Genomic DNA, 25,342 nt, shown 5'->3' with positions numbered 1-25,342 from the left:
AGCACTGACCCACCTCGTTGAGCCCCATGGCCCCTGTGTCAGTACTCAGTAAGGGACAGGCAGTGAGTGCATGTCACCCATACGCTGGCCCCTGGTCCTTCCTGGGGTGCCAGCCCTCTTGCATCAGGCCTAGCGCCCACCCCTCAGGGTCCCTGCCGTGCCTCCAGGGCGCTGGTGCTCACAGGGGACTCTGGGGCGAGAGAGGGGTCCTCATCCTGGCCGAAGGAGCCGCTGAAGGCCTTGAAGGTCTGGCTGTTCTGCCTGTGCCTCTCAATGGTGGCCTCAATGACCTGAGATGAAACCACAGAGAACCAGGGCCCTCAGCGAGCACATCCAGGAGGGCAGGGGCCAGCACACCTCTGTCCTCACGGACGGATCCCATGGCCACGCACGTCCCTCTGACCCACGACCCGACACAGGTCACCCATGGCCAACCAAGTCTCTACTCCCCATCCACAGGTCCCAGGCCCACCCTGCACGCCAGGTGCCACCCACCCCCCCCCCCCCCCCCGCCACCTGCCAGCATCTAGGCTGCCACAGATGCTTCCCGGACATTCTGTATGGACTTGAAGACACACGTCCATTTCCCACAGCAGCATTCCCACCTTGTTTCTGTTTGAATTTCTTTTTTCTCTCCTTGCCCAGATTTCTGTTCTAAGAATTCTGGAAGCCACAGGCCTTCTGGGTCAGCGCTACACTGGGCTCCCTTCCTCAGCTCCTGCTCTGACCTTTGCCCTCATGGCTTTAGTCTCTGTCCCCCTTGTCCCCACCGTGGCTGATCCAAGCTAAGTCTGCTCTGGCTGCCCCAGAACACTGGCCACCTCCCCATTCCATGTGACCTGCTGCTCGTGCCGGCTGGCCGTGGGCTCCCCTTGGGCCCACCAGACAGCAGAGATCCACGTGCCCACCTGCCCACCTCCAGGCCTTCCGTGTTTATTTGTTCACTATGGTGCCAAACACGTGAGCCGATTGAAAGACTTGTGGCATCTGAAGGGACTTAATGAGGGTCACGTCGTCACTGCGAGGGGCACATGGGTGGGCAATGCCTGGGCCACTCTATCCCTTGTTGCAACATGAAATGGCCACACTGCCCAAGAATTTGGTCAATTACTTTAAAATTTTAAAAGCTTCACCTGAATCCATTCTTTTTTCTCTTCTTCCGTCCTATAAAAACAAAAGCAGTATTTTATCAACCCGGTCTTAGACACCATTAATCACCAGACTCCTGTCAGTCCCGCAGCACATGCCCCGGCTGCTCACAGCCTCCAAGTGCAGCTCAAGGGCTGGAGGACCGTCCTCAAGTGCTCTGGCACACTGTGGGCAGGTGCAGTCCTGTGAGACCAGCTGGAGTCAGGGTGTGCAGGTCGGGTAGGTGTGTCCAGGTGGGACAGGTGCAGTCACATGAGACCAGCTGGAGTCAAGTGTGTCCAGGTTGGGGGGGGGGGGGGGCAGGTGTGTCCAGGTGGGGCAGAGTGGCCAGGTGCAGGCAGGGGTGGCCAGGTGGGGCAGGGGTGGCCAGGTGGAGTCAAATGTGTCAGGAGGAGTCAGCTGTGCCCAGGTATGTCTAGGTGGAGTCAGGTGTGGCCACATAGGGTCAGATGTGTCTAGACAGGATCACATATGGCCAGGTGTGGTATGCAGATCCCCCTGCAGTGAATGTAAATCAACGCCTCCCTGGACCACAACAGTTGTTACAAAGATCTCACGTTGCTCATGGAAACGAGAGGTGGGATCTCCTGTATGCTCCTGCCCCTCAGAGCACAAGCCTGGCATCAGTTACAGGGTAGTGTGACAACAGCCACCAAAGCCTAAAGCAGATGTGCTACTGTCTGACCAATGAATTCTACTTCAGGAAACTTCCTGAAAGACAGGCTGACAAACACGCACAGAGCTGGCACAAGGACGCTGCTTCTAGCACTTTCTACAGTATCAAGATGCAGGAAGAGCCTAGGTGCCTGTCAGCAGGAGCTGGCCACTGCCCATAACAGAGAATTATGCTGCTTATGGAAACGGGGCTCAGATATGAAATGATTTCTTACAGCAAGGGGCAGAACGGGCTATATAATAAATAACCATGTGCGATTTTAAAACTCAGTACACGTTCATACACCCAGAAGTTCCGGAAAGACACCTCCAAGATGATTAAGAGTGTCTGCTGGGGTGCAGAAGAGGAGGAAGACAGCAGCTCAATTTTCACCAACTTCCCCTTAGAGCTGTTACGTTGTAAACCACAAATAAGCGAATAACATAAGCCAAAAACAACACGTCACAAGGTTATCCCGTTCAGAAAAAGAAAGCTGTCTGCTAAAATCTCAGGTCAAAGCTGTTCCCACAGCAGCAGAGGCTGGGACAGCCACCCTTACCGAGTCTGCAGCTCCAGGGACCGCTTCCTTCCCATTATGACGAAAGTGTGGGGCGCGTTTGGCTTGACGATATCCTGCACCTAGAGACACAGGGCCAAGGGCAAAACAAAACCACTGGTTACTTAGCAGGCCCTGAGCAGCAGGCTCATGCTCTCAGACTGGGGGTCTTTCCTGAGAGGGGGCAGAGGTGACCTAGTGGGTGGGACACTAGGGGAGCTGGTCCATGCAGGAGGGCGGACCGCTGTCCTGCCCAGACAGGGCTAGGACCTCTCGTCTCCTGTGCTTGGAACTGTGCCGGCCAAGCCCTCCTGTCTGTGGGGCTTCCCAGGAAGTCAGCCACCAGCCCCTGATGAGGGGAACATTTCCCCACCAAAGCACCTGCAGGCACTGCCCCTGGGAGAAGAATTGGAATCTCAGAAGGAGCCGGAGGATCTCTACCACTCTGCCAGCGCCCGTGATGGGAAGTCACCCTCATCCCTCTGATACCCCACCCCTAACTAAGACCCTCGGGCCCACCAGCGTTAGAACTACAACCCAGCTTTAGGGAAACACGGGCCTAACCAGAATCTGGGGTTGGGCCTCATAGCAAGAATTTCCCAAATGCTCCAAGGTTGACAACTTCAGCGTTAACATGTCTAGTTAATTATATGCCACTGATTCCTTACACAGAAACATTACAAAATGAGTTCTTGTAAAAAGTAGAAAAATGTGTTTTTTTTTCTGTAGTTTTTACTTTTAACTCTTTTTCTTAAGCCTGGATTCAAAGAATTCTAAGAGGTATATTTTCTTGAATCATTAAGGCAAACCTTCACCTCATGAAACTGATTAAGCACTTGATTTAGTCAGGGGTGCCTGGTGGCTCAGTTGGCTAAGCATCCGACTCCTGGGTTCAGCTCCGGTCATGATTTCACGGTTCATGGGATCGAGCCTGGGCGTGGAGCCTGCTTGGGATTCTGTCTCTCTCTCTCTCTCAAAATAAGTAAATAACTTAAAAAAAATTATTTTGGGGCTCCTGGGTGGCTCAGTCGGTTGGGCGTCCGACTTCGGCTCAGGTCATGATCTCGCCGTCCGTGGGTTCGAGCCCTGTGTCAGGCTCTGTGCTGACAGCTCGGAGCCTGGAGCCTGTTTCAGATTCTGTGTCTCCCTCTCTCTCTGACCCTCCCCTGTTCATGCTCTCTGTCTCCAAAATAAATAAATGTTAAAAAATAAAAATAAAAAAAAAATTCTTTTGATTTGGTATTTTCAGAGCGCTGGTTAATTCAGAGCCCTCCCCCACAGGAAAGGGCACTGGTTCCAGCCCCTGTGGCTCCTGTGCCAGGACACAGAGGGGCTCGGGGAGCACAGGACAGCAAGCACAACAGGTCGTCTGGACCTCGGGCCTTCAGAACCTCATGTGGATTCCAAGACTGTGCAGGAGAGGAGACAGTATGGGACCAGGGAACCAGGGGACCAGGGACCAAGCAGGGAGAGCACCCTGTCCACGTTCTCCCCAAGCTTCACCTTCGGGTCCCTAAATGGGCCTTGAGCATCAACCTCACAGGGACAGAGGTGGCCCAGGTTCTGGGGCTGTCCTTCATCCTGCAAACAGACCAGCAGCACCCTAGCAGGCAGGCCAAGTACAGAGACAGGGATCCTGCCCACAATGGCAGGCTGAGTGGCCCCCAGAAATGTTTAGGCCATACCTGGAGCACAGAGAAGCTCAAGACGTGGGTGAGGGACCAGGTGCACAGTGGTGACGCTCCAGCAGAGCTTGGTGTCCCCGCCCCCCTGTCCCATGTCCTGCCAGGGAAGCCGGTGAGAGGGAGGGGCTCACCCACCTGGAGGTCCGAAATGTCCATTTTCTCCCGGACACTGAACTTCTGGCCCATGAGCCGCAGCTTGGGCACACAGTAAAGGATCATGCTGTTGAACTGCAACAGGGACAGGCACCGGGTGAGGGGTGCCTGTACCCCCACAAAGGAGGCACTACAGAGAGGTGGCTTGGCAAGGCCCTGCGGCTGGGCTGGGCGTGGCTCCGTGGAGGGCAGGGCGGGGAGCATGGTGGGTGGGACGTGCTCTTTGGCCGAGGGGGCGGGGAGGGCGTGCTAGGAAGGGCGTGGCTCTAGGAAGGGCGTGCTAGGAAGGGCGGGGCCAGGGGCGTGAACCCGCGGCGGGCGTGGCCTCATGCCGGGGGGCGGGGCTCTTGGTCAGGATGGGGTTCTGTGGTGGGGGGCGTGACAGGCAGGGGGTGGCCCTGTGGAGAGGGCGGGCAGGGGGCGTGGTTCTATGATGGCGGGTGTGGCAAGGCGGGCAGAGCCGGAGCGTGCCAGGTATAGCGTGAGCCTGCGACAGATGTGGCTCTATGGCTGGGGGCCTGGCGGGGGCGTGGTGATTATGGCGTGGCTCCGTGGCTAGGTTCTGTCCGGCAGTTTGGGGTTCTGTGGCGGGGGTTGTGGCTTTGTAGCAGTGGCTCTGTGGCAGGGGCTCTGCGGCGGGCTGGGCTGGGCTCTGTCGGTCAAGTTGGGGGTTCTGCGGCAGGGGAAGGGGGGCGCCCCGTGGCGGGAAGGGCAGGGGCGTGGTTCCCTGTGGGGTTGGGCGGGGCTCTGCTGCAAGGTGCGGCCGGTAGGCGGGGCTCCGTGGTGGGGGCGGGGCTCCTGGGAGGGCTGGGCGGAGCTCTGCAGCAGGGAGCTGGGCTGGGCGGGGCTCTGTCGGTCTGGTTGGGGTTCTGCGGCGGAGGCGTGTCGAGAAGGGGCGTGGCTCTATGGCTGGGGCGTGGCGGGAAGGGCGTGGCTCTGCGGCCGGGGCGTGGTGGGGGCGGGGCTCTGCGGCAGGGAGCTCGGCTGGGAGGGGCCTCACCAGGAAGAGGTGGCGGTCCTGGGCAGTGCCGTTCTTGGCAGACAGCTTTAGGATGTGGCCCTCCTTGATGAGCTCGTTGGCGGGGTTGACGATGTCCTCCTCGCCACCAAGTCGCTCATACACCTCCAACAGCTTGTGCATTTTCTCCTGTGACAGACACAGGGCTTAGGCCGCCACATGGGCACAGGGACCAAAGGGCCCGTGGTGGCCACCCTGCAGGTGCGGCCCAGAACCAAGATGGGGCAGCAAGCATGCCGATGAAGAGGTGGGAGGGACACGCCAGGTGCCACTCAGGCTGGGCGTTAAAGAATGAAATGAAGTCGCCCCGCAGAGAACGACAAATAACAGCCACTAACACCACTGCGATGGGCCAGGCTGGGCTCCTCAATTCCAGCACGGACCCTATGACGTAGGTGTCATTTTATCCCAGTTTAGACAAGGAAACTGAGGCATGGAGAAGTCAAGTGAGTTTCTGAAGGTGTTTCTGCTAGAGAACAGGGACTGGCCCTCTCATGACCTCTACGCTGCACTCCCGGTCCCTCTGTGGTCAGAGGAGGTATTTCCGGTGGCTGCAGCTTTTGCCCTGGACCGTCATCACTGCCTGTGGTAACCTTGCCTGGTTTCCTGTTCCTCTCAGACCATGTGGCCCAGGGCCGTCAAGACGCCAGACCTCTGCGGGCTGGAGGTCATCTTCGTCTGGCCTCAAGACTGCTTGGGTGGTCACATGGCCACGCGGGTTGTGATAGGAAAGGGTTGGCAACCTGTGGCCCCAGCTCTGAGCCGAGAGGCCATGGGCCCTGCCCTGCGCTGCCAGCACCAGGGCTAGAGCTGGGACCAAAGGAATGAATGCAGCAGAAGGCAGAGCTGAGCCTGCAGGAACCTCAACTCAGTGACACAGAGCCTGGACCTGCCAGGCCACAGCAACGGCTGCCCAGAGACCTGGCCAACCTCAGCCTGCACACCTCAGAAGCAGGCTGGTTTGGCTAGCCCTCTGTCTCTGGTACAAACACAGGTGGCAGATGTGGGTGTAGGGGTAGAAGGGGGAGCCAGCATAGAGAGTAAGCAGGAGCAGGCAGGGCATGGCCAAAGGGCCTTGCATGTACTGGGGGGCTGGGCGTGTACCTGGCGTGTACCGGGGGACTGGGCATGCAACTGGTGTGTACTGAGGGGCTGTGTATATACGTGGCGTGTGGGAAAGCTTGTGTGCACCTTGGAGGCAGTAGCAGGCCAGAAGATTCTGAATAGAGAGTGACAAAACAGGTGCCCCATAGAAAGCTCTGAGCTGGAGAAGTGTGGATCAAAACCGGGGAGACTCTCAGGCTGGGAGAAGCCAGGGCAGTGGTCCAGGTTGAGCGGGGGTAGGGCCTGGTACAAGTGTGGAGAGGCTCCCGTGAGCACACACTGATAATTCCCTAATGCCATGCCCTGGGGTCAGACCAGGACCCCACACCACCGGCCACCCCTGGCAAGCAGAGACCTCACCAGACTAGGGGAGAGAACCGCTGCAGGTGTGCTACAGGTGGGGCAGGAGTCCACCAAGGAGGAGGCCTCGTCTACGCCCCTCAGAGATGGAAACCTGTGGGCACTCCCCCAAACGTCCACAGGCTCCATGTTAGCTTGTGACCATGGAGTTCTCTTTGGCCTCCACCACATTTAGCGGGGAGGCAGAAAGGGAAATTAGACAAAAAGGACCCAGGGTGAAATGTAACCTGTGTAGGTTGCGGTGGGCACCCCACAGTGGGCCTGATCTCTGACTGATCTGTCCCTGGGGCCCCAGAGCAAACTGGGGACAGGCAGGTAAGGATGTGGGGCTGGACTGCAACACAGCACCTATGGGAACCAGCAGCTGCCTCTCCTTTCTCACAGTGAGAGACGTGGGGTCGAACAAATATTTCACTCCTTTTCCTCTCAAAAACAACAGTGCCCATGTGAAAATAAATTAGGTCTCAGGATTGGGAGACCCTAGGGCCAGCTGATGGCACAGGCTCACCCAGATGGCATCACAGGTGCAGTGCAGAGCTTATGGGGTTTCCCAGCGAGGCCAGGGATTTGGATTCTCCTGTGAACCGCCCCGATCTACAACTCTGGATGAGGACTTAGAAATTCTGCCCAGGCACTGTGCAGGCCAAACAAGGGACAGAGCCACCTGGGTCACAACAGGGCATGGGCTCCTCCTCCACCTCTAGGCTGTGTTTGGAGGTGATGAAGTTTGGCCACAACCCTGATGAGAGACCCCAGAGAGAACGATCTGCCTGCCATGTGCAGACACACGAGAACAGGACAGAAGCCTGGGATAGAAGCTGCAGGTGCCTCCATCTGGGCTCTCCAGTGTTCAGACCTGCCACATACACACTGTCGTGTAAGCCCGTCTGTGGGATTTTGTGACAGCAGCCTGCGCTAAGACAGAGCTTCAACGAGTGAATGAATGAATGAATGCATGGTGGGTCCTGTTCTGAGCACTCTACGTAGGGTGACTCATTTGATCCCACAACAGCCCAGTGAGACAGGTCCTGTCACTGACCTCACTTTACATATGGGGAAACTGAGGCACAGGGCACTAGACAGCTTACCAACAACCCTAGAGTTAGTAAGGGGCTGGCCTGTAGAGCTCGTGGCAGAGGTGTGGGTGGTGTGCACGCTGTGGGGCCCTCAGGCATCTGCCAGGATCCCCACACTCACCATTTTCCGGATGGCGGCGTTGGAGTGGTTGGCGGCAGTGGAGATGAGCTCCAGGGACCCTGCGGGAAGAAGACGTGGAGTCAGGCTGCGGGGTGCCTGCTGGCGCCACACACACATCCTGACCTCACCAGGTGCTGCCCTGCTCCTGCCCTTTCCCTGCTCGGGAAGGGTGGGGCCCTGCAGACACACTCCATTTTGTGGGGGTCTGCGGGGGGTCTGCCGGGGCCGGCACCCCACTCCCCCTGCCGCCACAGTTACTGCCTGTGGACCAGGAGCTGCCCCTTCCTGGGGCCTGAGCTTGGCCAGCATCCAGCAGCCCTCTCCCCAGAACCAGTGTTCACCCCTCACAGTGCAGGGGGGGGGCAGATGGTTCTCTGTCCTCAGAGACTCAGTCCCTTCTCCAGCTGTGCTTGGGGGCGCCTGGCTGTCACCCCTGCTCTGTCCCGGTCTCTCTTCTCTCTCTTTGGCTTCCCAGCAGGGGCCCCGGCTCCCACTGCCCAGGAGCCTCACTTTCTGCATCCTTCCGGTCAGGCGCGTCTCCGGGGAGCCTCTTCAGGTAGTCCTTGAGCAGCAGCTCGTAGCGGGGGACCCTCTGCACGGGCTCCAGCATATGGTGCTGCAGAGTCAGGTTCCCGCACACCTCCTGCTTCTGTGGGGGCGACAGACACACGCGTGGACCCTGGGCCCTCATCCCTGCTTATGGCGCCACAGCACCTGCACCCTGCTGAGTGCAGACCACATTTACAGCGGGGTAAACTGAGGCTTGGAGAGGCTGCACAATGGAGCAAGGGCCCAGACTCCCAGTGCTAGCTCCTTTATACACATCCTCGCTGGAGTCCTTGCACCCAGACGGCTTCTTTCCCTCACTGGTAACTCCCCCACTCCATCAGGGGCTGGGCCTGCTCCCCTCCCAGACATCAGGAGTTCTCTGAGTGCTGCTGTGTGTTCTCATAGAAATGCAACCCTGCCTGCGTGCAGGGGTGGGCTCTCAGGCCCTACCCTGCCCCTGCCCAGCAAGGCTCACAGGCTGTCTACCCCCTGGCCCTCTGCTCCCACAGTGCCACCTCTGTGCTCCCCTCTCGGGTCCCCTCCCCTTGCTGCCCACCTCCTCTTCCTCGCAGATGAAGAGGAAGCACCCCTGTTGAGGCCCTGCTTGCCTCTTACAGAGTCCCCCTCGCCCCTGCCAGGGGAGGTGCACTGTCCACCCGCTGTTCGCCACCTGTCACCTGTGCCCACTCAAGGCCCACAACAGAACGGCTTCCAGCTCAAATGAGCTCCAAAGGCTCATTTGACATGACAGGGCTGGAGAAACACTGGCCTGCAACTGTCATGAACACGATCCTCCCGGCAGGGGCGGGGGCGGGGGAGCGCTCGGGCCGACAGTGCCTGCCCCACCGCTGGGCCTCCAGACCCTGCTGATGCAGGCGGCACAAACTCCCGGTTCTTGCTGGTCACTCGGGGCTGGGGCTCAGCCACGGGCCCAGCCTGGGAGGCTGGAGGGGGTATTCTGTGGAGACAGCTGGGGCGGATGTGGCTGCCGGGGGGGAGGAAGGACTCGGCATCAGCACTGTCCTCTCTGGGGCGGGAGGGAAGCTGGGACACAGGGGGATCTCGGACTGTACACTAGGAAATCACAGGTGACCTGACGGCTGCAGGATCTGGGAAAGATGCAGAGTGGAGTAAGGTGTGTGTCAATGCATGTGTACACGCGCGTGTGTGTGTGTGGCATGTGCACACACATGCACTCTGTGGTGTCCAAGTGTGGCGCTCAGGGTAAACACATGTTGGGACAAGCAGCTAACTATTCACAAAGATAAAGCTGGATTCTTACCACAATCCTTTTGGAAACTATTCTGGAATAGCAATTCTAATTTTTTAAAATGAAGACATAACATAGCCGTGGGATGGGAAACGCATTTGTAAGCATTACTGTGAAGATTTCTTAAAGCGTTAATATATTAAAAACTAGTGAAGGGGCACCTGCATGCCTCAGTCAGTGGGGTGTGTGACTCCTGATTTCAGCTCAGGTCATGATCCCAAGGTTATAAGATTGAGCCCTACATTGGGCTCTGCTCCAACAGTGTGGAACCTGCTTGGGATTCTCTCTCCTCTCTCTGTCCCTCCCCTGCTCGTGCTCTCCCTCTCTCCCAAAACAAAATAAACATTTTTAAAAAAAGAACTAGTATGGGGCGCCTGGGTGGCTCAGTCGGTTAAGCATCCGACTTCAGCTCAGGTCACGATCTCACAGTCTGTGAGTTCGAGCCCCGCATCGGGCTCTGGGCTGATGGCTCAGAGCCTGGAGCCTGCTTCCGATTCTGTGTCTCCCTCTCTCTCTCTCTGCCCCTCCCCCATTCATGCTCTGTCTGTCTCAAAAATAAATAAAAAAACGTCAAAAAAAAAAAAATTAAAAAAAAAAAAAAAAAGAACTAGTAAACGGGAGTGCTTAAAAACAAAAATTTTGTATGGCAAACAACATTAATAAAATTAAAAAATAAAAGATCAATGAGGAAAATAACTTGTAGAACACAGAAGATGTTCTTAACATATAAAAGCCTGGGGCGCCTGGGTGGCTCAGTCGGTTGAGCGTCTGACTTCGGCTCAGGTCATCATCTCATGGTTCATGAGTTCGAGCCCTGCGTCGGGCTCTGTGCTGACAGCTCAGAGCCTGGAGCCTGCTTCGGGTTCTGTGGCTCCCTCTTTGCCCCTCCCTACTTGTGCACGTGCGCATTTTCTCTCTCTCAAAAATAAACATTTAAAAAATTATACAATGAAAGAGAGAAAAAAATTCCATTAAAAAACATTAAAAATCTGAAAAATTGTTAAACAAAAAAAACGTGACATAGAAGAGACTACTGCAGCAGAGACGTGACCGGGCAGCTTGCAGAAAGACAGAAGGAAGACGGATGCACATTTCCCTCCATGCCTGCGTGGCTGGTGAGTGGGAGACACGGGCACTGGACCCAGAATCTACCCAGAAACACATCACACCCCTCTCTGAGGCATGCTTCCCTCCTGTGAAATGACAACTAGGGTTCACGTCCCGTGGTTACTGCGTAGAGCTTCTGGACGCATCCTGCTGTTTCACTGAACTTCCCTGTGCCAGCATGCGACCCAGCGCCATGCTGCAGCCAGGCGGCTGCCCTACCTGTATGCCTTGGATGATCTCTTTGAACAGCGGTGAGCGCTGGGTCCAGGTGCTCACCAGCTCCACAGCGCGGTCGAAGTTCTTGACGTACTCGCCGTACATCTTGAGGAACGGGGCCAGCTTCTGCAGGATGTCTCCAAGCCGGGGGTTCGTGTCCCTGTGCGGGGGAGACAGGTTGTCCGAGAAACAGCTTGGGCAAGGGGCCAGAGGTAGGACAGGGACTCACCAGGAATCTGTGGGCCAACAGCCCAGCTCCCAGCTCTGTGTGATGGTGGGCACACCGGTCACCCTCTCTGAGCCTTACTTCCACCCTACCTCCCATATCCCATGGGCTGGGAAACAGCAGGTTACACAAGGTAAACGAGAGGATCGCATGGGCCCTTCGACAGTGCAGGCACAGGACCGCTGCTCCAGACCAGGGGTGCCAGCGGTGACGTGACCGCTCAAATGACAGGCACTCATCAAAGAGCATCCGTGAAACCCCATTTCAGCCGTTAGATGAGCAGATTTTAGGAACAAGGGGCTGAGCAGGCACTGGCCTAAGAAGGGGAAGGAGTGCAGTGCTGAAAACGGCATGGACGGGGATCTGAAAATGAACTTCAGGAGGAAAAAGAGATCAACAGCCTTTGACCTTGGAACTGTGGGGAACTGATCCTAAAGAGATGATCAGAAAGCAAGTGCAGAGAGCCATCCACTGTGGCATCACTGGACCGTGCACCAGGGGACATCGCTCAAAGGCTGGCCACCTGTGAAGGCAGGCGGGCAAGCCCCTGGGGAGTATCTGTGCACATGTGGTCTTTCTAGATCCTCAAGGAGAAAACCCACTTTTAAGCAAGTGTGGACAGCGGCCCTGGGGACTGTATAACCCTCACTGCAGGTGGAGTACATCCTTACAAAGGACCGACCAACTGCCAGGGACCCTCCCTGACACCCGAGTCAAGGTTCCTGGGGTCTGTGCTCTCAGTGGCCTGGCTGCAGCTGGAGAGTGGGCTCTTGGGCGCCAGAGAAGGGAGGGAGCAGCAGAGGCCCCAGAGCGAAGCAGCAGCACCCGGAACCGGGGGGCGGGGAGTGGGGGGAGGCACATGCTGTGGAGAATGGCAAGTCTGGGGCCATGCCTCACGGCCGAGCTGACCCTCTGCTAAGAATGCTCAGAGGGGCAGAGGGACAGGACCGCCCCTGGGGGGCAGCAGCAGAGGATCCAAGGGGCACTGCGAGGGGGAACATCTCAGTTTTTAAGGCCAAGGGGGAGTATACGTGAGGAGGGAAATGAACCTGCCAGCACTGTTGACTCGATGTTTGAGATCCCATAAAGCCCTGAGTGGGTATTAAAGTCCCTTTGATTTGCAGGTGAGGCAGCCTAGATGTGGGGACACTGCATGGAAGGAGCCAGGCCCTCAGGTGCCTCCTTGTCTTTCAGGCACACAAACCAGATTGAGAGGCCGCTTGGTCGTGAGAATTCCACAAAACCACCACGACAGAGTCGCCAGGGCCCCAGCCTCCACCAGCATTGAGGTCATGCTCCTGGGGAGATGCCCGCCCCCGCTTCCGAGGGACCCGGGGCCACGCTCACCACTCCTCCGTGATCCGTGTCTGCAGTTCCGGCAGGAGGAACTGCCCGTGGAAACGATAGATCGAGGAGATGTTGGAGAAGATGCCTGTGGTGACTTCCGGAGGGATGCCTGCTTCCGCCAGCTGGGTGCAGAAAACCTGGGGTGCAGAGGCCCACAGAGCGGGCGCTGAGCGAGGGCTGCTGCAGACAGCACGACCGCATTTGCCCCGTGAGGCGTTCGGGAGAGGCTGCTGCTGCCCGTTTTCTTCATCAAACTGGCTCAAACCTCTGGTTTTACAGCGAGCGAACTTATGGCTGAGGAGTGTGGGTGAGGCAGACACAGTCTCCTGCTGATGGGGACAGGCCATCTTCCCTCCACCCACCTGCCACGGGACCTGGGAGGTCCCGAGTTCCTTCCTCTGCTCCGTGAGCTACAGACAGAAGCAGCACCTAGCACTCTCTGAGTTCCCCAGGGGTTTACCTGCTGTGCCCATAAATCCTGTGCTGCTGTGGGGACAGGGAGGTGCCAGCCACTGTCCTGGCCACTTACGCAGAAAGATTTCCAGAGGCCATTCACGAGCTGAGACAACGCAACTGCCAGGCAGAAAGACCCCGCAGTGACAGGACAAGACCTCTGTCCCAGAGCCCCAGGCTCAGACAGCGAAAGGGAGGGGTCTCTGGACGAGACTCACATTCCAACCGTAAGGCCTGGCCAGCGCCATGAGATGGGGACTCTGCCTCTGCCACTACGCACAGACACCCTCACATGCATGAAGAAGGGCCCGGCCGCGTGTGCTACCTGGTCCAGTAGGTGCAGCCGCCTCACGTAAGTTTTCTCTGTGTGCAGGAGCTCCTGGGCGATGTGGAGCAGCTTCTGGGGCTCAGAGCACTGCAGAGAGAAGAGCATCAGCTCCCTGGGGAGGCGGCTCTGACGCTGGGTGACCAGGGGTCCCGGAGGGCCGGAGGAGACCGCTAGGCCTGGGACTTTTCGGGGAGGTTTCTGGGGAAGGCACGGCAGCTCCTGCCAATCCCCTCAGAGCCTCTGCAGCCCAGAGACAGCTCTGCCCTCCCGAGACCCTGGCCACAGAGCCGGTGGAGCAGCCACATCAAAGTATCCTGTGGCCTTTGTCAGCAAGATGGCAGACCAGAAAGGCGCTGAAATCAAAACCTGTAAACCAAGAATACTGTATCTAGAAAAGCTGTCCTTCAAAAATGAAGAAGAAATTAAAAAAGAGTTTCCCAAACAAACAAAAGGCGAGGAGTTCATTATCACCAGACCTGCTCTGTAAGAAATGCTAGAGTCATACAGCTGTACAAAAATACAGGCGCTCTGGTAAGGAAAACACATGGACAGATAGAACCTGTATTATTGTAATTCTGGTGCATAAAATTTAAATGACAGAAACCATTAAAAACCTGGAAATCTACACTAAAGGGTAAACAGTATATCAATGTGTAATTCATGACATCAGTAATGGAATGGGGAGGAGGGGCTGCTGTAAAGGAGTGGTTTTTGCAGTCAAAGTCAACTTGTTACCAGTTTAAAATAGAATGCTATAACTTATGGTGTTTTATGTAACTTCAATGGTAACCACAGAAAAAAATACCTACAGAATATACACAAAAGGAAATGAGTAGGGAATCAAAACATACCATTACAAAAATTCAATGAAAAATAAGGAAGGCAGTAGGAAAGGGACAAAAAATCCACAAGACATGTAGAAAACAATGATCAAAATGGCAATGGTTAAGTCCTTCCCGATCAGTAATTACTTTAAATGTAAATGGATTAAACTCCCCAATCAAAAGACATGGACTGGATGAATGGATTAAAAAAATACTATCCAAGTAACTACTTGCTGTCCACAAGACACTCACTCTCGATTTAAGGACAGACACAGGCTAAAAGTGAGAAGGATGGAAAAGATACTCCATGCACATAGAGACAAAGAAAGAGCAGGGGTGGGCACACTAATATCAGACAAAACAGACTTTAAAGAAAAAGACAAGACAGAACTTCTGTTACAAGACAGAACAAGGGACAGGATATAATGATAAAAGGATCAATGTAGACACAACCACAAATGTTTATGCACCAAGCCTCATAGCTCCTGAATATAGGAAGCAAACTTGATAGAACTGAAGGGCGACACGGCAACACAGAGATGGTAGGAGCCTTGTGTACCCCATTTTCCTACTGGACCTGCAGACAGAGTCCCAGTGAGGAAACAGAGGCTGTGAACAACACTGTAGACCAACCCGCCAAGCAGACATACACAGAAGCCTCCACTCAAATCAACAACCTAACTTTACACCTCAAGAGATGAGAAAAAGAACACACTAAACCCAAAGCAGTCAGAAGGAAGGAAATAATAGAGATTAGATCAGAGATAAATGGAACACAGAATAGAAAAACAATGGAAAAAATCAACAAGACTAAGGGTTGTTTTTTGCAAAGCTCAACAAAATTGACAAAGTCTTAGCTAAATTACTAAGAGAGAAGACTCGAATTACTAATATTAGAAATAAAAGAGAAAACATTACAACTGATGTCACAGAAATAAAAAGGATCACAAGAGATTGGTATTAACATTTACACTCCAACAAACTGGACATCCTACAAGAATGGACAAATTCCTAGAAACACATCAAGACTGAGTCATGAAGAAATAGGAAATCTGAATAGACCAACAATGAGTAAGTAGATTGGCTAAGAAATAAAAAACTTCCCAAAAAAGAAAAGCCCAGGACCAGATGATTTCATTGGAAAATTAATACCAATCTTTCTCAAATGCTTCCAAAGAATTGAAGAGGAGAGAACAGGTGTGCCTGGGGGGCTCAGTCTGCTAAGCATCTGACTGGATTTCGACTCAGGTCATAATCTTGCAGTTCATGGGATCCAGCCCTGCGTGGGACTCTGTGGCGACATCAAGGGTCCTGCTTGTGATTCGTGCTCCCTCCACCCTCTCTGCCCCTCCTCCAATTGTGTGTGTGTGTGCTTGCTCTCTCTCTCTCTCTCTCCCCATCCCCCAAAATAAAATAAAAACTTAAAAAAAATAAATAAAGAGGAGAGAACATAGCTGAGCTCTGTGAGGCCAGCATTACCCTGATACCAAAGCCACTCAAAGACTTTATAAGGAGACTACAGAACAACCTCCCTAAAGGACACTGATGCGCAAGTCCTCAACAGAACAGTAGCAAATTTCATTCAACACTACCTAAAAGGATCATATGCCATGACCAAGAGAGATTTATTCTGGGATGCCAGAGTGCTTCCATCCATCAACATTCAACACACAACATTCACAGAATGAAAAACCCCACCTGATCATCTTAATTGACACAGAAGAAGCATTTGATAAAATGCAATACCCTTTGTGATAAAAGCAACATACTATGAATAAACGGGGACTTCCTCCACATAATAAAGGCTGACTTGATGTGTGTGACCCTTCCACATCAGCATGCCCTCACTCTACCTGGGAGGGGGGACGTGAGGCACAGGGTCCCAGGGCTCTGGTCCAGTGCCTCACCCCAAGGATGGGCCAGCGTGTGATGTTCTAACCAGACACCCAGGATGAAGAAGGCAGACAAACCCAGAAGTGTTGGCATCTCCGTATTAGAGACACGAAGACCTGGGCCTTCTCCAGCAAGCCCCTGGCCCCGGGCACACCCCCAGAGCCCGTGTGGGCAGGATGGGACAAGCCTGGGGTCTGCACCTGCTCCCAGAACCCGGGACACACCTTGAGAGCCACAGGTGGTGTGGTCCTTAGTAACCACATCATTTATTTTCTGCATTGAATTTTTTTTAACATTTTATTTATTTCTGACATAGAAAGAGACATCGCACTCACGAGTGGGGGGGGGGGGACAGAGATCTGAAGGAGAGCCCCACGTGCGGCTCAAACTCCCAAATGGTGAGATCGTGACCTGAGACGAAGTGAGACACCCAGATGCCCCTATTTTCTGTATTTCAGGTGTTTGGACATCTTGGGACCTTGCTGACCCCACAGCAAGGGCACCTCCCAGGTCTGGCTGTTTCTTGCAGATATAAAGGACCCACGTGCAATCGTGTCTTTCACATGCAAGCCAGGCCACGCTGATCCAGACATCTGGGAACGCGTCTGTGCCCAGGGCACACTAAGGTCATTCAAGTTGGCCAATCCAAACTTGCTCACCCTGCTTCTCCCGTTCCTTCCCACAGAAACCACAATGTGTACTTGCCACAGTTTTCACCCCCTCTGCCTCTTGACCCACTCTGGTCCTGCCCGTGTGGCCCCGTGGCCCGGCCTGCTCCTCTTCTTGGGAACTATAAGTAACAAACCATCCGTTTTTAAGTAAGCTCCACGCTCAGTGTGGGGCCTGACGCACAACCTGGACATCAAGACTCACGTGCTCTACTGGCCGAGCCAGCCGGACTCCCCACCATCTTTTTCAACAGCTGCCGCCTCCTGATGCGCTGGCATTACCACACCCGAACAGTGACAAAACCTAGATTAAACCACAGCCCCCGCCTGCCCCCGAAAAGTTGGCTCACAACAGCGAGGGCGCGTGGTGGCCCCTCGCCCTCCAGGCCTGTCTTCTGTCTCGGTCACGTTAGCCAGTAGGCTCTCCACCGGGGCCAGAAGTTCGGGGGTTACCTCAACCAGGGCCAGCAGGTTGGGTCACCTGGGCTTCTCGTAGGACCCAGTCGCACCCTCCCCACGCACAGGCGTCTCTCAGAGCCAAGGGCCCCCCGCTTCATCTCCCCATCCCCACACGTTCCCGCACGGCGCCCAGAGCCCGAGATGCTGACAGGACACAGGCGGGTCTGTCACAGCACACCCGCCATGTTGTGGGCATATCTCCTTCCCGGCGCATCTGCACAGGGCTCGGCTCCTGTGCCCAGGCTCCCCTCCCGCCCCTGCCATGCTCCACGGTGACCTTGGGGCTCCCCATTCCTAGCACAGGGGACACTCATGCTGCCTTCCTCACAGGGGCTCTGCCAGGCGGGCAGCCAGTCCTGGTGAAGGGTGTGGCGGTGGTTCCATTGGCACCGAGACCCACCGTCACGGCCACCGGGGGTGGGGTCCCCGTGCCACCGTGTGGACATGTTAACCTAGGCTCGGCAGTGAGGTTGCTGCCTGAGGTGTTGGGGCGCCTGCCCTGCCCACTGACCTGTTGCAGGGCCTGTCTGACGTGCTGACGTGCAGCCACTACTGGAACCAGGCGGGAGCGATGCCACCGTGACCCTCAAGACCCTTCAGAAGACCCCTGCTGCCTGGAGACGGGGTGGCCTACCTTGGCTGTGTCCGCACGGGCCCCCGGCGGGCTGTTCTCGGTGTCTGGCTCCTCACCGCTACCTTCGCCCACATCATCGCTGTCGGCCTCCTCCCGCAGGGCCCCACCTTCTGGGGCTGCCTCTGGGTGTAGCCCCGGGACCACGGGGCCCAGGCCAGCCTCACCACCCTCCTCACAGGGAAAGTGCTCGCCGGCCACGCTGCAGGACGGACTGTCGATCCCACTGTCGCGATTAGGGATCTTAGCGCCACCACTGGGGTCCCCCGCGGGGCCTGCATCCGGGGGCCTGTCCCCTGCGGTCGGGCTGCCGGGACTCCCGGGGTCAGGGTCCTTGCGGGGGGCTCTGGGCCCAAGGGGCAGTGCTTGGAACTTCCCTGGGGCTGCCCTTGGCAGCCCCGGGGAAGAGCAGTCAGGCCCGATGTTCGGCTCCGCCAGGGCAGCAGTGGGGGTCGGGGCTGTTGAGGACCCCTCTCCTGACTCCATCCTCAAAGCTGAGCTCTGTGGGGGACCAGCCAGGGGCTTCCTGTGGGAGGAAATGAGCAGGGTCAGTGCCAGCCAGGCATGGACCAGTCCATGGGCACAGGCATGTCCCCCCAGAGAAGGGATGAGGTGGGAGGGGACTGAGTGTGGAGTGAACAGCCCACACAGCTCCAGCTAGGCCCTATCCAGACAGACTTTTAGAGAATACCAAATGGAAAACATTTTATTTTTAAAATAAAATTTTTTTACATCAAAAAAAAAAAGGAAGGAGAAGAGACAGAAAGGGAAAGAAGAAGAAAGGAGGGGAGGAAGGAAAGGAGAGAAGGAGGGAGAGAAGGAAGAGTGGAGGGAGGAGGGAGGGAAGGGGGAAGGGAAGAAGAAGGGAAGGAGAAAAGGGAAGAGGGAGGGAAGGGAGGAGGGAAGGGAGGAGGGAGAGAAGGAGTGCCCAGTGTGAAGCCAGCCACTGCTCAATACATTTAAACCACATGCACAAAAGTCACGGTCATGAGGTCACCAGCAGTCTGCGAGGTGCTCTGGCTTCTGGGTGCTGTGTACCCCATGATATAGTTCTGAAGGGACCCTCCTTGGTATCACTGGGGCTGCGTGTCTAACAGGTGATCAGGCACCTTCCACAGACCCGGGGCCAAGGAGGCCAGGGCTTTGCTCCAGATTCCAACCCTCCCCCCCCCCCCCCCCCCCAGCCAGAGCACCCTGGAGCTACTTCCTGCTTTCACCTCCCACCTCTCCTGGAGGAGAGGGAGTCAGGTGCCAGTCTGGGAGGGTGGGGCTGGGCCAGGGGAGATGACATTCCCCCAAAACCTTCCTCATGCCCCACTTACCTGGCCCCAGGTCCCCAGTGAGGGCTCTGCACCCGGCTCCTTGCTGGCTGCACTCCTTCCGGGTCACGGTCGGTGGCTCAGGCCAGAAGCCGGCGTGAGAGGGACTGGCCGAAAGTCTCCTTCCTGCCCATCACGTTAGAAGTGGGGGTCCTGAAACAACACGGTGGGAGAGGGAGCATGAAACCGCCGGCTCAGCGGATGCCAGGATGCCAGGCCGGCTCCAAAGGTAGCGGGTGTAAGGGCAGCTTAGGGCCCCGCCCAGCGCGGCCAACCCTGCAAGGGTCACGGCCACAGGCGGAGGGAGCACAGGGGCGGCTCGAGGGCCAGGACTGACGCCTCGGAGTCAGGGTCGCACCCGGTGTGCAGAGAGCCGGCGGGCACCCTCCCAACACCCCCAGACGCGGCGCCCAGGGCTCACGCCCACAGTCAGCCCAGCGGCCAGCAAGCAGTTTCTGCACCCCCTCCCCTCCTCCCCCGAGAGACAAGGCTAAAGACCCACCAGTGGAGACGCAGCTCCCTCTGGCTCTCACACAAAACCCAACAGGCATCCAGGGCCTGGCCCTCCCCTCCGCGGCGCTTCAGGGCCGGAAGACCTCAGGGCAAAGTCCTGACGCACCAGCTCTGCCTACGGCACCTGCCACCTGCGTAGCTGGCTTCCGTGTGGCGGGACTGCTCCCGAGCGGACCTTTCCCTAAGGGACACCAGGCCACAGCAGGACGCACACCCTGGCTGCCACGCTCCCAATAGCTTGACGCAGTGGGGGGGGGGGGGGGGGGGGGGGGTGGAGGGGGGAAATACCAAGATTTCCAGCCTGCGTTGTGCTCGCCGTTCGGAGACAAACTCAAGTTCCAGCAGACACTCAGGACACAGCCCTGCCAACGCGTGGCTGGAATGCGGGCGGCAGGCGAGGCCTCCCTGTGTCCAGCGGGTCGACCCACACCAGGTGCAGCCTCCGCAACCCCACCTCAGGCTGTCCTGCCTCTGGTCAGGGTGGAGAGACAGCCTCCACCGGGCGGCAGAGCACAGCGCCCCCAGCAGGTGGGAACCGGCACTGCGCGCACTGTGTGTGTGTGTGTCCCCCTGTCCAGCGGGACAGGGACCCGGGTGACAGTCCAGGAGAACAGGAGGTGGCGGTCACCAGGCAGAGCGCTGGAAGGAGAGCCCGTCAGGGAGCAGAGCGCTGCAGGGCCCCCAAGGATGGCTCAGCGCACGCGAGAGGGCGCCACGAGACCGAGGAGGAGCCGCTGGAGGGCATGGCACGGGTGCGGGCTGGGCCATGCGGTCCCCACGGGGGACCCACGGGGACCCCTGCTCAGGTCCCAGGAAGCCCCCGTTTACACGCAGCGTCACTGCGTCCCTGAACAACGTTCACAACCGGTGATGAGAGCACAGACCAGGGAAGCTGCGGGCCCACGTCCTACTCCGTGCACAAGGTCAGCAGACACGGGGGCGCGCACGACTGTCTTCCAGGAGTGGATCCGCTGGGGGCAACAGAAACCATCCCGACCAAATCACAGAGATAGCGGGATGTGGAAAAACCCAGCGGCACAGTGTGCATGTACCTGGACTCCCCGTGTATATAACTGCAGGCCAAAAAAAGGGATTGAGCAGGAAATGCTTGAGGAAATCATGGCCAAAGTGTTTCCTGATTTAATAGAAGCTATAAATCCACGGATCTAAGCAGCTCCGTCGATGCCAAGCACAAGAAAAGCGTGCACTTAAACATTTTTCCACAGAGAAAACTCTAGGCTTACAAAGCCTCTCTGGCGAATTCTGTCCAACATTAGGCAAGAAATGATATCAACTCGACACAAAGCTTTCCAGAACACCGAGGGAAAGAGAACGCCTGCCAACCGCACGGATGGCTCTGGAAACACCGTGCAGGGTGGAAGCAGATGGACACGAGGGAAGGTCCTCATCTGCTGCTCCATCTACAGAGTTCCAGGAGACGCACACTACCCGGTGGTCTGGGATGCCGGGCGGCTCACTGTCATGACCGGGGAGACCGTTTCACAGGTACGGACGCGTGTGGAAACGTCAGGTTGTGTGCTTTGAACGCGGGCAGTTCCTGTGTCGGTTACACCGCACAGATGGTGATGCCTCTGACTTGCTCCAGCTCGGCAAGTCAATGTCCCCAAGTGCCATTTTCCTTATTCCAGGAGGGACGGAGAGTCAGCCAGAGCACAGGGCCAGGCCTGTGGCCTAGGGAGGCTCCGGCAGCACTGGTGCCCACCTGGGCATTCCCTTCCGGAGGAGTGGGCTGCATTCTTCCCCCAGAGACCCGTGGGCCACGAAGGCCCCTTCTTCCAAGGGCAGCGGCAGGAAGCAGCTCAGCCAGACAGGAAAGCCCAAGGCTCAACATCAACGCGTCCTTCAGGGAACGCAGAGCACCGCCCCCCACTCTGACTCAGGAAGCCCTGGGATGCAGCCCACGACCTTGCTCACCCCAGGACTGGTCTCCCCGCTGCCTTGCCGAGGCCAAGGTCAGGGAAGGCCAGCCCAGTTGCTGCCCGCCTTCCACGCTGCTCAGGGGACCAGACGGCTTCGGGGAGGGAACACACGTGTGCGCACACACACACACACGCATGCTTCCACAACACGTGCACGCACACACACACACACACCACGTGCCAGGAGCTGTGCCAAGCACTTCTGCACACCTGCCCAGTCACAGTCACCAGTCACCAAGGTGGGTGATGCTCTGTGTCTCAGACAAGCAGCACCTGGGAGCCTCTATCCAGACACGCTGCTCTGAACCCCGGACTGGGCTCTGGGCTCATTCTGAAATGTCCAGGGCCTGGGGGGGGGGGGGTGTCACCACGGGAGGTGACACCTCTAGCAGGCCCTGGCTCTCCCCTTAGAAGCCCCGAGTCCCCCCAGCTGAGTGAGGCTGGCTCCTGTACCTATGCAGGACTCAGCCGGGGTCCAGGGCCCCTGACAGCCAAGACTGCCACTACCCAGCAGAGGAGGCGCCAACACTGGGGCTGGGGGAGGTTTGGGCAATGTAGAAGTACGGACAGATCAAATGTCCCCCTCTGTGCAGGGTGCTGGGGACCATGTAAGTGTCTCCACCGCATCAGCCAGCAGACAGGGAGGCATGAACGCTGTTGTCCCGGGCCTGGGGCCCTAGTACTACCCGAGACAGGCAGGGACGGTTCTGCAGATGGACCACAGGGCCGACCGCTGCTTAGTTTCCCCTGTGGCGAGGTCTGCTCCTCAGGAGCAGCACAGGAACCCCTGCTGGAACCACCACCATCTCTGTCTCTTGCCGTCTGGCACCTGGCACCCTGTCAAATAGCAGCCGCCAGAGGCGTGAGGCAGAGAAGCCTCTGGAACTGTCCCGGCCCTGACTGGCCCCAGAGAAACCCTGAGTGAGAGCCACCTGGCAGCACCCTGCCAGCCCCAAAACTATGCGAGATATTCAGTGGGGCTGCTCTCTCCCCCACCAAGCTCAAGTGGTTGGTCACCTGCAGCAGGTGACCCGAACGAGGCTGAAAATACCATGGGGCGGCACCAGGAACCTCTGTGCCACCACACCTGCACGCGGGTCCAGGCTGGGAGACACGGCTGCAGAACCCATGAGCTGCCAGTGAGAGAGGCCCATGACCCGGGGGTGCTCCGCTCCAGGTCAGGCACTTGTGTTGGGGCCTCAGCCTGCGGTCTCCGTCCCGTCTGCTGAGCACACGCAGGCCCTGGCACGCGTCTGGGGTCAGTGGGATCTTGGAGGCGGGCGGGGCCACCAGGGCAAGCTGAGCACGGAGGAAAGGAGATGGACCGACACGGTGCTGTCCCTGCCCGCTGGGATGCCCACACCAGCTTACATCCTGACTCAAAGTTCCTGCACTTTTGCAAATGGTTTGATGCATCCTTTCCAGAAAACTTAGAAGTTGTGGGAAAACAGAAAGGAAGTTAGAGCTCCCTGTCACCCTAGCACTGGGATGCTCGTGTGGGCAGCCGCCTGGGGACTGGATGGTCCCAACAGGGTCCTGGTGGGCTGCAGCCTTTCTTAGAGACATGCTTTTGTTTCAATGCCGATTCCAACACGAATGCATCTTGTCCTCAAGAATGCTTTCCTCCCAGAAGAACTGAAAGCAGAGACTTGAACGAGTACTTGCACACCCATGTTCACAACAGCGGTATTCACAAGAGTCAAAAAGGAGAAGCAACCCAAGTGGTCACGGGGGATGATAAACAGCACATGGTGGGTGTGTGTGACAGAACATAACTTGCCAGTAGGAGGAGACAGACCCTGACACCTGCTACCTCACGGATGGGCCTTGAGGACATGATGCTGAGGGCCGTGAGCCCGTCACAGAAGGACATGCCCCGTGTGATTCCACCCACGCGAGGTCCCTGGGGTCGTCAAATCAGAGACAGAACATGGATGGTGGACCCCGGGGCCGGAGGCAGTGGTGGTGGGGCCAGGGCAGTTCGTGTTTCTAAGTCTCAGTTTGGATGAAAATGTTCTGGACGATGGATGGTGGGGATGGCTGGAGAAAGATGTGAATACACTTAATGCCACTGAACCAGACCTTTAGAGTGGCTTGGATGGCAAACTTTATGTCACCTGTATTTTACCACACACACACACACACACACACACACACACACACACAGTTTTTTTAAAAAGCTGTGTTTTGGAAAATCCTATCAGAAGTTGTGTGAACCAGAGTCGAGACAACAGTGATTCAAAAGCACCTAAAACCTACTCCCCCGCTGTGCCTTGGCCTTTTCTCCACACCCCGGAAGCCCCTTGGCCCGTGGGGACACGCGGTTGTGGTGAGGGCTTGGCCCAGAGCCAGCTGCCTGAAAACCGGTTGACCTGCTGCTGCTAAGCCACTGCTCTGCTGCTCTGTCCCCCGCCCCCCGACCTGGTCCTGGGGCTCGAACAGACGGGGGGAAGGGGACTGTGACACAGACCTGGGGGGAATCCTGACAGACCTGGGGCGGGGGCCCACACTTGGTAATGGCTGACACAAATGGGGAGGGGGGACGCTGACACAGACCTGGGGTGGAGGGGGGGAGTGTGGACCTGATGGACGCACAGCACAGGAAGGACGCACAGCACGCAGGTGTACGGTAAGCGCACAAGACGCTCGGCACAAGGTGCGCACCGCAAGCTGCTGAACGGCCCGGGGGACGCATGCGCACAGAATGCACAGCATGCGGGACGCACGCGCAAGGATGCACAGCAGGAGAGGCGCGCAGCACGCAGGTGTATGACACACGCACGAGACGCACGGGACGCTGATAACACAGCGCGCGAGACGCATGCGCACAGAACGCACGGCTCGCAGGACGCACGCGCATGGGACGCACGATACGCGGGGCACGTGGCACAGGGGACCCACATGCCCAGAACGCACGTCACCCAGGACGCACAGCATCCGTGACACCCGGCACGCAGGTGTACGGCATGCGCAAGGGACGCATGGCACGCAGGACAAACAGCCTGTGGGACACACGACATGCAGGTGTACGGCACTCGCATGGGACGCACAGCACGCGGGTCTGGCTGTGCCTGCAAAACCGACCACCTCCGCTGCCTCTACTTACTGTTTCCTTTTCCTTCCTATTTTGTTTCCCCCTTGAACTTTCTGTATACGCGCGTACTTCTGTTTCCTGCTGTTGGTATTCACCGTCACTGCACGCTGCGGCCCTTGCCAGCCATCACACAGCTGCAGGAAGAAGGCCCGGCCTTCCCACCGGTGTGTAGGCCCATGCGGGCGCCGGGCTGTGTGGCGGGGTTGCGTGCTGGGGGTGGGCCACCAACTTCTGGTGCTGCTCTGAGCCACCTGCTTCTGGGGTATGTGTGGCCCTACCTTTCATTATATCTGAAAATTTCACTAAAACATCTAGTGAGACAGGCAGACGTGCACCTTCCCAAAGCTATCTCACGGAAACCCTGCCCCGCGCTCCCGAGAGCCACCCTGTGTGCGTGCACCCCGGTCCCACCCGGGTCCACACCGCCCTGGGGAGGCCTCCCCACGGATCCCCACCTGCGGTCACTGTCCCTGCTGCCCCGGTGGAGCCCTCCCCATGACAACAGGTCTCACCTGTGCAGTGAGTGACCTGCCAGGTAATTGTGGGAAAGGGACATCACCTTCCCAAACCCGCTCACTTGGGCGAGCCAGAGTGCCATGTCCTGGGCGCCCACGGGCTTCATTCGTGT

At 57.1% G+C, this 25,342-nt stretch overlaps 1 protein-coding gene across 6 annotated transcripts in view; it reads right to left on the bottom strand.

The window, feature by feature from the left end:
- Positions 1-25,342, bottom strand: part of FGD3 (FYVE, RhoGEF and PH domain containing 3) — a 50,891-nt gene that overhangs the window by 8,895 nt on the left and 16,654 nt on the right. For 5 of the 6 annotated variants that reach the window (XM_060610281.3, XM_060610280.3, XM_060610283.3 and 2 more), the window contains exons 2-13: positions 19,171-19,320; positions 17,852-18,374; positions 13,371-13,460; positions 12,593-12,729; positions 11,023-11,179; positions 8,388-8,526; positions 7,878-7,936; positions 5,199-5,345; positions 4,181-4,273; positions 2,364-2,443; positions 1,134-1,164; positions 183-290 (exon numbers count right to left, since the gene is read on the bottom strand). In XM_060610281.3, the coding sequence (XP_060466264.3) occupies positions 183-290; positions 1,134-1,164; positions 2,364-2,443; positions 4,181-4,273; positions 5,199-5,345; positions 7,878-7,936; positions 8,388-8,526; positions 11,023-11,179; positions 12,593-12,729; positions 13,371-13,460; positions 17,852-18,334 (1,524 nt within the window). In that variant the 5' untranslated portion in view covers positions 18,335-18,374; positions 19,171-19,320. Of the gene's footprint in view, positions 1-182; positions 291-1,133; positions 1,165-2,363; positions 2,444-4,180; positions 4,274-5,198; positions 5,346-7,877; positions 7,937-8,387; positions 8,527-11,022; positions 11,180-12,592; positions 12,730-13,370; positions 13,461-17,851; positions 18,375-19,170; positions 19,321-19,669; positions 19,825-25,342 lie in introns of those variants that run through there. The other variant, XM_060610282.3, reaches the window with a different exon arrangement.

This window comes from Panthera onca, chromosome D4 (assembly GCF_046562875.1).
Source record: "Panthera onca isolate mPanOnc1 chromosome D4, mPanOnc1 haplotype 2, whole genome shotgun sequence".
Lineage (NCBI taxonomy): Eukaryota > Metazoa > Chordata > Mammalia > Carnivora > Felidae > Panthera > Panthera onca.
This window is presented reverse-complemented; position numbering and strand designations above follow the sequence as displayed.